The 11,099-nt window shown below is 53.5% G+C and overlaps 4 protein-coding genes across 4 annotated transcripts; 1 reads left to right on the forward strand and 3 right to left on the reverse strand.

Annotated features, from left to right (window-relative positions):
* Positions 1 to 149: 149 nt before the first annotated feature.
* HD553DRAFT_303248 (Josephin-domain-containing protein) lies at positions 150 to 2,319 on the forward strand. Its single transcript, XM_046178850.1, has 10 exons — positions 150 to 219; positions 292 to 333; positions 396 to 411; positions 490 to 549; positions 624 to 726; positions 798 to 871; positions 954 to 1,258; positions 1,326 to 1,891; positions 1,967 to 2,090; positions 2,155 to 2,319. The coding sequence occupies exons 1-8, from the start codon at positions 204 to 206 to the stop codon at positions 1,820 to 1,822; spliced, it is 1,113 nt and encodes a 370-aa protein (XP_046040382.1). The 5' UTR covers positions 150 to 203; the 3' UTR covers positions 1,823 to 1,891; positions 1,967 to 2,090; positions 2,155 to 2,319.
* Positions 2,320 to 4,104: 1,785 nt separating this feature from the next.
* On the reverse strand, positions 4,105 to 5,743 carry HD553DRAFT_266418 (uncharacterized protein; the record flags this gene model as incomplete). The annotated part of the gene is made up of 5 exons (XM_046177481.1): positions 4,105 to 4,192; positions 4,255 to 5,197; positions 5,278 to 5,468; positions 5,490 to 5,583; positions 5,650 to 5,743. Coding segments are annotated over 5 exons (1,410 nt in total), but the record flags the coding sequence as incomplete, so codon positions are not given.
* Positions 5,744 to 6,744: 1,001 nt separating this feature from the next.
* Positions 6,745 to 8,614, reverse strand: HD553DRAFT_303254 (Zinc/iron permease). Its single transcript, XM_046178851.1, has 6 exons — positions 8,396 to 8,614; positions 8,247 to 8,322; positions 8,047 to 8,169; positions 7,518 to 7,987; positions 7,213 to 7,427; positions 6,745 to 7,138 (listed from the first exon to the last, which is right to left on the reverse strand). The coding sequence occupies exons 1-6, from the start codon at positions 8,487 to 8,489 to the stop codon at positions 6,944 to 6,946; spliced, it is 1,173 nt and encodes a 390-aa protein (XP_046040384.1). The 5' UTR covers positions 8,490 to 8,614; the 3' UTR covers positions 6,745 to 6,943.
* A 327-nt stretch (positions 8,615 to 8,941) lies between these two features.
* HD553DRAFT_266705 (PAP2-domain-containing protein) lies at positions 8,942 to 10,570 on the reverse strand (the record flags this gene model as incomplete). Its single annotated transcript, XM_046177499.1, has 6 exons — positions 8,942 to 9,409; positions 9,475 to 9,541; positions 9,618 to 9,735; positions 9,815 to 10,019; positions 10,117 to 10,374; positions 10,487 to 10,570. 6 exons carry the CDS (start codon positions 10,568 to 10,570, stop codon positions 8,942 to 8,944), a joined length of 1,200 nt encoding a protein of 399 aa, XP_046040385.1.
* Between the last annotated feature and the right edge of the window lie 529 nt (positions 10,571 to 11,099).

The raw sequence follows: 11,099 nt of genomic DNA on the forward strand, positions 1-11,099 counted from the left end.
AGTGAGACTCGAAACGTTACGAGTAGATACAGGTGGAGGTAATCCGGAAGCATTATCTCGGAGGCAAATTCCAAGGAATGATGAATCGTCGTTCTCGTCTTGCAAACTCAGCATCATCGAAATCATGACTTGCAAAGTTGCAACTCGACCCGTCAACCAACGCCCTTCAGCACGGAGACGACTTACTAACAGGAAACCAAATCATGGATCTCGTACCTTGTAGGTCATATGGTGCCTAAGGCAGCAGCCGACGCTGGAGATGAACGCTGATCATCGGGACACATCACTCAGTCATTTACCATGAGAAGCAGGACCGGGACGGGTCGATGCTGTGTGAGTCTCTGGCCTCGACAGCTCTGAGCGAGACAACATTGACGGAAAGCCTCCTTGATCAGGTGCTCAACACTGTCTGTGAGTTTCGCTCATGCAAATCAGCAGACAAGAAAACGAAGTCGAGCGAAGGTCTAACGGGTCATCTCGGTTCTCAAGAAACAACCTTCTGCAACAAGGCCTTTATTCGCCTGGCGATTTAGCAGACTTGGCAGCGGAGTCAGTCAGACTTTGACTTGATTAGCTTAAATGCCCGCTTTTACTGATCGAGGGTCCGGCTTGTCTTAACTCAGCCTTGATCAGCAGGAGAACGCCGAATTGAGTACCGCTCAGCAGAGCAGGGATAGCAACAACGCGGATGGGACCGGGTTCTTCTCGCTCGCCGTCTTGGAGAACGTGAGTGGGCGTGGTGTATAGACCCTGGGCTCGTGAACTGCATGCTCATCGCGTCCTCGTATCCTGTTCAGGCCTTGCGAGTGTTTGATCTCGAGTTGGTTAGGTGGCGAAGTGAAGAGATGAAGCCTTATCACGACAAGCCCGAGTGAGCTTAGATCTCAACGCGACCGACTGGCAACATCAATATTCCAAGAGCTGAATTCTTATCCTCCGTTCGGTGACACCAGGGAACAATCCGCCTTTATCATGAACCTCTCGCAACACTGGCTCCCTCTTCGCCGATTCGCCGGCCGTTCCGACAGGTGGTACAACCTCAACTCTCTCCTCGTCTCTCCCGAATGGCTCAGTAGCGAATATCTAAGCTTGGCCATCAATACTGCCGAGGATGAAGGACATTCGGTTTTTGTCGTACGGAGCAAGGACGCTCAAGAGCAGGAACAAGGGATCTCGGCTCTGCCGGAGTGTCAAGCGGATCTGATGGGATTGCAGTTAGGGTCGCCTTCCGCAGGCGGACATGCCGGGTTTTCGGATGGTTAGTCTCGACAATCAGGATAACCTACCGTTTACAGCCTACTAATACCATGAACTTCATCCCGCAGACGTTGTCTCTACGTCCACTCAACGATCTCAGGCTGAATTTGAGAGGTTCCAGCGCGAACAGATGCAAGCTTTCCAGGAACAACAATACAACAGCGGCGGGTTGAGGAACCGTACTGGAGCTGGAGGGCCTCAAGAAGGGACGTATGCCAGTGCTGCTCAAACCCAAACCCCGGCCACCTTGAACAGGTTCCAGCGAACCCGAATGGAGGAAGAAGAAGATCTGAGAAAGGCGATCGAGGCTTCGTTGGCCGAATCGGGAGCGGGGTCGACTTCCGGGGCGGAGGCGGAGAACCAAGGCACGTCGCTCGCAGCTTCCGGGTTGCGATCGGATGTGCGGACGAATGAGACGGTTCCTCTTGTTGCTTCTGATCAGCCGGTCGACGAGATGTTGACGACGACGACGACGACGACAAGCCTTGAAGCGTCTGAGAGCAAGGGTTTCGTAGATGGGCTGGTGTCGTCTGTATTCGAGGTATGTTCAGTCGGTTCTGGATGAGGGAAATGATCTTGACACCGAGTCTCTTTTGCATCGTTCAGCCCGGCGTCAACGTACCTCTTTTTCAAGGTGAGCTCACTATGAAGTTTATACGATCAAGCCGACTGCACATACTCATGCCGACCCCGTGGACCGACTTGATAGCGATGAATGCATCCTTCTTCTTCCTCATACTGTCACTCCTCTTTCTCGGGTACATGACAGACTGGAACAAGCACGTCTTGTTTTTGATGCTCGTCAGTACCGGTCTGTGGATGACAATGATTTGGTGCGTATCTTGGAGCAGGAACCTGAATGAGCGGCCGGCTGACGGCTTTCGCGTTCATTGGCAGGTTTGTGCAAGAAATCACTAGAGTACAGCAGTCCCAGCAGAATACACCACCTAGTGCAGAGATAACGACAGAACCAGAAAACGAGTCAGATCAGTCGAAGAAAGATTTGTAGTTGGCAACATCTGGTTTACATCCTAGACATACAAAATGGCAGCGAAGCTACAAATGGCTGGGAAAACAAAGTCTATGGATCGTGTCGTGGGAGCATGCAGATAAAGCTCGTGTGGTCGTTAGGTGTAAAGCACAAGGTACGGTGCCGTTGTTCATTGCAGGTCAGGGCCATGCCCAGGATGACGTTTGAGATTGACCTGAGGGCAGGCTATTTGGGCCGTTCCCGTCAAAGTTGCCGTTCGGCTGTGCAATGGGCTGCGACTGATCGCCGAGGACCTGACTCAGCATCGCCGCGAGACTCTGTGGTGAGAGATTGTCGAACCTGATCACAAAGATGTAGGTCGTCAATTTGGAATGAGCGTTCTCACGGTGCGAGACGACTCACATTTGCTGTAGCTCCTGCTGTTCTGGTGCATACTCAAAGGGCTGCTGCATCAAGCTGTTGAACGAGTTTCCATTGAACCCTGCCTGGCCAGGTAGGTCGAGCTGTGGATCCACTCCGAACATGGCTTGTCCGTCTGCCACACCTTGAAGATATCTCTGGAACACGGCGTCCAGCTGACTACCATCCTGCAAGCTATCGCTGGAGGTGTCCAGGTAGCTTGTAGGTATCGAGGTATTTCCAACCCCATTGCCCATGGTGGACGCAGCCGAAGTAGATGCAGAACCGGTTTCGGAGCTATACAGTCCATATTGCATGCCACTTTGGAGGTCAAAGTTGTTGTTTGCGAACATCGGCATCGAGAGATTGGCGGGAGGCACAATCTGCGCCGGGACATGACTGCTGGGGAGAGAAGGCATGTAGGAGTTCGGCAGCCGCGACTGTTGCTGCGCTTGCGGTTGCTGCTGATAGTCCGCAAGCTGCTGTTGCTGTTGTTGCATCATCAGAAATACTGCCGCGCGGGCCAGCTCGGGTGATGACAAGGCGGCCGGAATCTGACCAGATGTTGCGATGGGCGATGGCAACGGTACTGGCTGTCGAGGGGGAACGGTCGTGTTGCCCGTATATTGCTCATTGGGCTGCCCAGTCCACGGGTTGAATGGCAGCAGAGCGACGAGATCAAGCAGATTGGGAATTGCTTTCTTTGTACAACAATCCGCGTTTTCGGTCGGGGTGTCGGGCCGTGTTGAGCGGGCCTGAGATTGAGCGGGTCCAACATTGGACCCGGACGATTCGGCGGAGGTCCAGTCGAAAGGTGTAGCAGTGCCGCTTGGGGTTTGTGAAGAAGATGATGCTACGGAATTCTTGTCGGTTCGAGGTACCACAATGCTGTGATCTACTCCGCCAGAGGATCTGACTACTGCCACAGCTTCCTGCGTTTTGTTTGAAGCTGGTCGAGGCATGATCGGTCGAGGGTGAGACCCATGATGTCCCTTGCCAGGACCCTTGCCCACAGAAGTCGCTCTTGACAGCGTTGGCTTGTCCCGGGCAGCGTGATCAGATTTACCGCCATGATGATCGTAGGGATGGCCGTGTGACCCGCGCTTCGACGATGCCCCGGAATTGCTATGTGACGATCTGCCTTGTTCTGCCGATTCGGTCTTCTTGCTGCAGCAAGACTTCGACTCTGCCGATTCGACAGGCGTTGTACTGCCGGGGTGATCGAATGAGAATCCGGCCCAATCAGTCGATGGGGTCACGGTTCGACTCGCGTCTCTTTCAGTCCTGTCACCCGCCGAACTCTCATCCGAGATTTCGATGACTTCAGCAATGATGGGATTGCCCCCCTTGTTACCATTGCAGCAGCTGTCAGACGCCTTGGCTTTGTCCTCTGTAACGGTGTTGGACGACGCCTGGACAGTCTCATCACCAGCGCTCCCTGCGTTGTGTTCCCCATGATCGCCGTCAGGACCACAAGGGCAGACTGAACAGCATCCACAGCAGTCGTCCAAGCATTGACACATTCCCGCTTGACATTGGCAACGTCTGAGCAGAAGAAAAGTCTGATCAGCATTAGCCTTCCCCTTACATTCCGGTCATAACCTCACCCGTTACAGCATTCAAGCGGCTTCAACTTGACCAGTCCCATAGCAGTTGCTGCTTCGTCATTCCAAAGTGCCGTAGGTGGAAGCACGCCCATATGTAAGGGATCCAGCTCGAAGGCGCTGATCGGGCTACGTATACCGGAAGATGGCGAGGGCATGCTGTAAGGCGTTCTTAGCTGAGCTGGAGGTGGAATGGACGAGGCCGCGATATCGATCAGATGTTGTATCGATTGCACACCAGGTTGAACGTTGACGTGACTGCGGCAGTCGAAACAGGACGTGCAGGTGGAAGGACAGGTATGCAGGCCCTCCATCGTATGTTCATCGCCCTCCGGCTTGACCCTGTTTGCGTCGTTGTTTGGGTGGGTTGTGCAGCCAGGGCAGAGACATCCTTCACCACAGGTACAGCCATCCATGTCCCATGATTGTACCGTGGGGAAGATCGCCGGCAGTGTCAAATCAATCGCCTGTTCCGAGTCCGCTTCCCGGATCCGCGGCAGAGTGACGGGTACATCGTGATGTACGTGGGGCACTACGGGTGACGATCTCCCTGAGGCGGTTCTCGAGATGGATTTCCTTCGGTTCAGCGATGATTCGGCACCCTTTTGACCGTGATTGTTCTTGTACGGCGAGTATAGAGCCGTCTTGTGAACGTGTCGACTCGAATGAGGCGGGTGATGATGGGACGATGGCGTGATACCTTGGCGTCCAGGCAGATCGACTTGCAACGACGGCCGTCGATCATGCATGGGCGTCACGCTCATCTCTCTTTGTAGATGATCGGCGAGACCATCCAGATGATCGAGAACCGGCAAAACTCCACTCCCCTCGTTGCTGTTCGAGTTGTTACCCGAGCTTTCCGAACTGGCGCTTGTAGGGGCTACCGGCTGACAACATTTGCATTTGCCGCCACTTTGACATTGGCAAGGGTTGAGAAGAGCGTCGACTGCATCAACACCAGCACCATCAAGGACGATCAGCTTGCCCTACCCCTACTCAACGGCGATTGCTCATTCCGAAACTCACGCTTCCGCAACTTGTTGTCGGTCGGTCCACAACAGGACGAACCATTCTGCATCGCACTCAACGCGTCCGCCGCATCGTTCATCGCATGGACATCGCGAAGCCCGTTCGGAAACGCCGCGGATGGGGGTTCCTTTTGTGGCGGTTTCTTGGGTGCAGAGCTTGATCCTGCGCAATCACACTGAACGGAATGGCTTGCGATTCAGTAAGTACACCACGGGTCGATAATGAGCAAGCGTCTCACTTTGATATGCAATTGTTTCTCCGATCTCAATTTCCGACAGTGTTCGCATTGTGTGACCGGTCGACCTGTTCAAAGGCATCCCGAGCATGAGAATCATCCTCCATGATGAATCTTTCGACCGAACAACGCACCTTTCTTCTTGATCTCGAATAGCGGTCGGTCGGTATGAGTACAGCTGCCTGATCGGTGACCTTTCACACAAGTGGCACTGAAAGTAGTAGACATGCGTAATCAGTCAATCGATCTACGTCTCGAGAGTTACTGACCGGCTTACCAAGAATATTTCCTGGATTGTCGGTGCCGGCATTGATGTGTCAGTAGACGTCTTCGTGTACTTTCGGAAGGATAAGTTGAACATACTTGTCGTTGACGAGCTGATGATTAATGAACGTGCCGGTCGTAGTAAGTTGTTGTCTAATTTGATGCCTCTTGTTTGCGACTTACCACCATATTGTTCCAGATCAACAGCCAGACTCCAGTCCCGGTGATGGTTCAGCGGCGGGGATTTTTGGACTGGTGACTGTCTGCTTTATATCAACGCCCGGCCTCGTATATGAAGAAGGTGTGCTTTGTCGACTGCGGCCCGCTGGTGATCTGCTCTCCTTGTCTTGGCCGATACTGCCCTTTGCTATCGAGCCATATCGGTGATCCGTCTTTTCTCGTCGTCAAGCCGGACCGCAGGCCGGTAAAACACACCACGCCGAACTAGTGGAACTTTCTTGTACCGAGTGGATCTATTGTTTCTAAGGGCAAAGTTGGCACAATAGGTAGCAGTGTAAGGGTTCTAGAAGGAGTAGTAAGAAGGGAAACACGACGATCGATGATCAATCTTCCCCCTTTGCACACCTTGTGCTACATGCTGCTGCCCTCTTTCGCTCGCAAAACGCGGGATCGCGCGCGCGATCATCTCATCCTCATCTTCGGCGAAAGGCGCAATTAGCAAAGGGTGCATCGGGAAATTAACAGCGACGAATGAACTGCCTTCTAGACTACCAGACCTCAAGTTCTTGCAAGCAATCCCTCCAGACTACCACACCCAAGCTACAGCAGTCGAGCGTCCACATCCAGATCTGACGTGATGACCACGATGGGATGGCCATTTTCCAGCTGCACCGCTTTTCTTCGGTGCCGAAGAAGCTCACGCCGCGACCAAAGTAGCAAAAAGTCAACAAAGCTTGCTAGGCCGGATGGATGGCTCTAATTTGTCGGGCAAATCCAGCCTGAATCGAAGCGTCGCGCCTTTCGTGACCTCGTCGAATCCATGAAAGCTGTTGGTACATCAAGATGCCATCGTACAAGCTGAATATAACCTTGTATCAAAAACCGATCCGTTCTACGTCGTCCTTGTCCTCTATCGTTGATGTTATTCTTGTTGTTGATTGCTATTTCTATCGTGTCGTCGCCACCGTACTCGAGTCGACGGGATCAATGACTATGTCCGCCCAAGACGGCACTCAAGATCAAGGGCAAGATCATGCCTCCTACCAGGAGACTTAGTCGGACGCCTTTGCTGAGCTTTTCATCCTCGGGGTCATGGGTGTGTGCATGAGCGTGGGTATTGTGGCTATCCGAGTCTGAAAGAGGGGAAATCACGGTAGCCACATAGAGGAAGGTTCCTCCCTACAGAGACGGAAGTCAGTGGAAAGGATATCAGTGCCGGCGGAACCGCTACAAGTATCGATCCTGACACTCACGGAGAACAAAAGTACCGCTCCGGTCCACCATTGAATCCCATCGATATCGTGCTTGCCTACTTTGGCGTCAGAGCCTCCGAACAGCTTGACAAGGAAATATGTGAGGATGGCGCCTACCGGTGCCGAGGCCGAAAACAAGAGGAGTCGGGTCCGGATTTGAACTCGAGAGAGCTTTTGGGACAACAGGGTGGTGGTCAGACCAAGCGCCGTAGGGCCTAATGAAGCAGGAGAGCGATACACGACCGGGTCAGACTTAAAATCGTCAACTAAGTGGAAGTGTAGAGTGGGACACGGTCCAAACTCACCCTTATGCACGATAACAGCCAGAAACACCACAAAGCCAAGCCCGCCCTTTTCGCTCAACGAACTCGCTCCCAGAGCGATCCCATCCGCCATGGCGTGAATGACGAGTCCCAATGTCGCGTTCAGCCCTGCCAAACCTCCTTGTTCCTCCTCCTCATCATCATCATCATCATCGCCCGCCAGCGATATCTTGGATTCACGGCGTGACCGCCGAGTGTCGTATGAAGGTCTCGTCTTGGGAAACAAGGACGTACTCGAGTTCATCCGCTCGGCCGACATCCTAGAGTCGGTAGCCAGATCCGAGATGTGAGAATTCTGCGTGCGTAGAGGCAGCCGAGTATCGCTAGGGGGGAGACCATCGATAGATACAGGTGATCGAGAAGGAGAGTGGTAATGACCGTTCTCGGCTGACGCTTCGGCGTGTTCTTGCTCATGTTCGTCGCTTGGCGGGTGTGGCGTGAAAGATTCGACCCTGTAGAAAGCGTCATCAGATCTCGCCACGAGCCAAAGGCCATATGTCAATCGACTCACATCATCATAAGGGCGAATCCTGAGAGCAACGCGATCCCAATGACATGGCTAGGTGACGTTGTCTGATGGTTGTGGTCGTCATGGTCACCTTCCGGGAACGAGCTGTATAAGGTATCCACTCCCCTATGTACACATGAAAGAAATTAGTCCGTAGTCATCCTTAGGAAGAATACCTTGTCGCAGGAGCGTGTCAAACTTACTCTGGGATAATGATAGTCAAAGCCGCCCCTACGAGCAGACCCATCCCGAACACGCTGATAACGTTGAGCCGTTTGCCTGGTCAAGTCGATGCACAAACCCTTGACGAATGAGCGAGACATGGTTGTGCGTAGGACCTCTGCGAGCTTACCCGAGATCACATCGAACGCAAGAGGGAGATATCCCACTCCGAACGATGCAGCGAACGTGGCCACGGCTTGGCCCACGAGGGTCAAGAGCGGCATCGCTGAGTTGCCAGCGCCGATCTGTGGGAGAAGAGTTATCTATCTCTGGGTGCCTGCCGATGTGCAATTGGTACAAACACTGCTAGATAGCGGAGGTGTATGGTATGTGCGGTTCGAACGAGAGGTCTGTCTTTACCAAAGTCCCCTCCCCTTCACATCCCGAAATGACGAGGACTTGCAAACGTTCAGGTCATCCAGGGCAGCTGGGCCGCGCCGATCGCTCCAACCGAACTTTGGGCTTACGTCACTTTTCGGAATCAAAAAGCGACCCCTTGGAAGCTGAGCGATCAGTGATCAGCACGGGCGCAGAGGCAGAATGGGCACAGCACGATATGATTATAAGGCTGCGGTTTGGAAAGGGTATCTCATTCGTAACAAAAGCTCTCTAAAAATTTGTCACTCTGTCAGGTATTCGTGTATATCTAGCTAAAATCGCGCGGTTCCAGCTCAGCTTAGAGGAATGCTTCATCGCCCCGCCTGGATTGGCCAGGTTGCAGGATGACGCCCTCTTCCCCACTCCTCCTTCCTCCCTTCAGTCCGTCGAGTGGTACTTGCTCGGTAACCGTATCCTCCGTCCTGGTCCTAAGCCTGCCACCGGCCTGATCAGCCGGCCCAGGCTGTGCGTAAGATTGATATTGCTGCGGATGTTGGTGATGAGCAGGGGAGGCATAGCTCTCGATCGGAGGCTGGGGCAATCCAGCCTGCCTAGTCGAACCTTGGCCATAAACCAGCGGGGTCCTAGAGTCCGTCATGCTGACCCGGTTGTTGTACCCCTCGAACCGTCCACCGACTTGATCTTCCGGTCGATAGACGTCGGTATCGGGAACGCCACCGTGTTCGATATCCCTACCCGGACCGTCCTCGTCATCACGAGGGATACGGGGCGGGTACGGACGATGCGCACAAGGATCAGTCAGAGCCTGCAAAGATTCGGTTACCATGAGCCGTTTACGGGATCAGAGCGTGTCAAATCAACTTGACCTACGGGATAATACTGCCTGTAGCAATACCAGGCCACGAGGATTCCGATAACTCCACCAGCGATCACGTCACTGCACAAACCAAGAATAGCTTAGCGATGCAACATCCAGGTTTCTTACAGATCTTTTCCTTGAAGGAGCAACTCACGTCGCATGGTGCCGATAATCCATGGTCCTGCTAATGCTAATCAGAGCGGCAGCAGAGACGGGAATCAAGAGCAACCAGGATTTCAACGTATACCCTCTCCTATCCCAAATCCTCATCTCTATGATCGCATGAGGCCAGGATCAGGTCAATATCGCGCGCTGCCTGTTCCACCGAGCAAGTCACTCGGCTCGACTCACTGCCAGCAGCAAACAAGGCCAGGTACCACATTCCCGCCCAACCGAAACTACTGTGACCGGACGGGAAACTCCTGAACCCTTCTTGAAGCTCGTCGGTCCGGGTACAGATCGTCCAGCTTGTGAGCCCGAACAAGGGGTTCGAGGTGTAATCGAGCGGGGGCACGCATCGGGCGACGATATCGGGACGAGGTCGACCGACGGTGATCTGCAAGGGCGACGGACAATGGATCAGCATCGGAAAGGCGCCAATGTGAGAAAGCCGTTGCGGGATAAGTGAAAAGCTCGAGTTACGAGACGCTTACCTTGACGATATTGGTAAACGTCGAAGTCAAACCCAGACTCAAACCCAATCCCAGCGCGCCCACCTGGGCATCAAACCAGCTCTTCCTCCCCGCCCCCGCCCAGACGAGGATGACGAACAACGGGAAGATACCAGCGATGAGAGCGAGGGCCCAAACGGGAATCCGTTCGTGTTCTGCGTATGGATGGAGGAGAGAGGTATCGGTGATGGAGAAAAGTCGACGATAGCCGTTGACCTTGTCTAGCGCGTAGAAGACGGCCTGTTAAGAGGGTCCAGATGGAGCGAGATATACAACGAATGATATATCGGTCAGCGCGGCTAGTAATCAAGCAATAATGCTCGGCCAAGTCAGACCGATCGAGCAAACTTACCCAGACAATGATTGTTAACAACCAATCCAACCCGTAACTCTGCCACAGCCTCCTCCTCCTGCCCGGGGACATGGGTTTCCCCATTAACTTCTTGCTCGACGGCCCGCCAACGGTCCCATTACGTCCATAGGGATTGTCTTGTGTCTTGTGAGGCGGAATCGGGTACTCGTCAGGCAAGGTCGACGCCGGTCCTACGTTATTGTTGTTGCGTTTGGTACGGAAGAACGACATTCCGGGGTATTGCAAGTTCGGCGTTGTTGCCTCTCGATTTGCAGCAAGATAGTTGCGAGCAAGAGGTTTCGCAATCCCCTGACTATATGAAGCGAGGCCCAATTCGAAGAGGCGAGCTGTGTGCGGGGATCACACCAACGAATGTCAAAGGAAGACGTGACGATGGCGGTGCTGAAAGATTGAGATCAAACAGATATGACGTCTGGGGAGCCGGGGAAGATCAAAGCCAAGAGATCGTTGGCTCGTGTGACCACCCTCTCCGCGCCTCTCGGTTCTCGGTTGGAAGGGGAGGAAAGAGCTTCCGTAGATCAAAACACGGGGTCGCCAAGCCTCTCTGTCGGAAGTTTATCGTTGTACGTTGTTACAGCATGCACTTGCTGCA

Source organism: Filobasidium floriforme (genome assembly GCF_021052385.1).
Source record: "Filobasidium floriforme strain CBS 6241 chromosome Unknown HD553scaffold_1, whole genome shotgun sequence".
Classification (NCBI taxonomy): Eukaryota; Fungi; Basidiomycota; class Tremellomycetes; order Filobasidiales; family Filobasidiaceae; genus Filobasidium; species Filobasidium floriforme.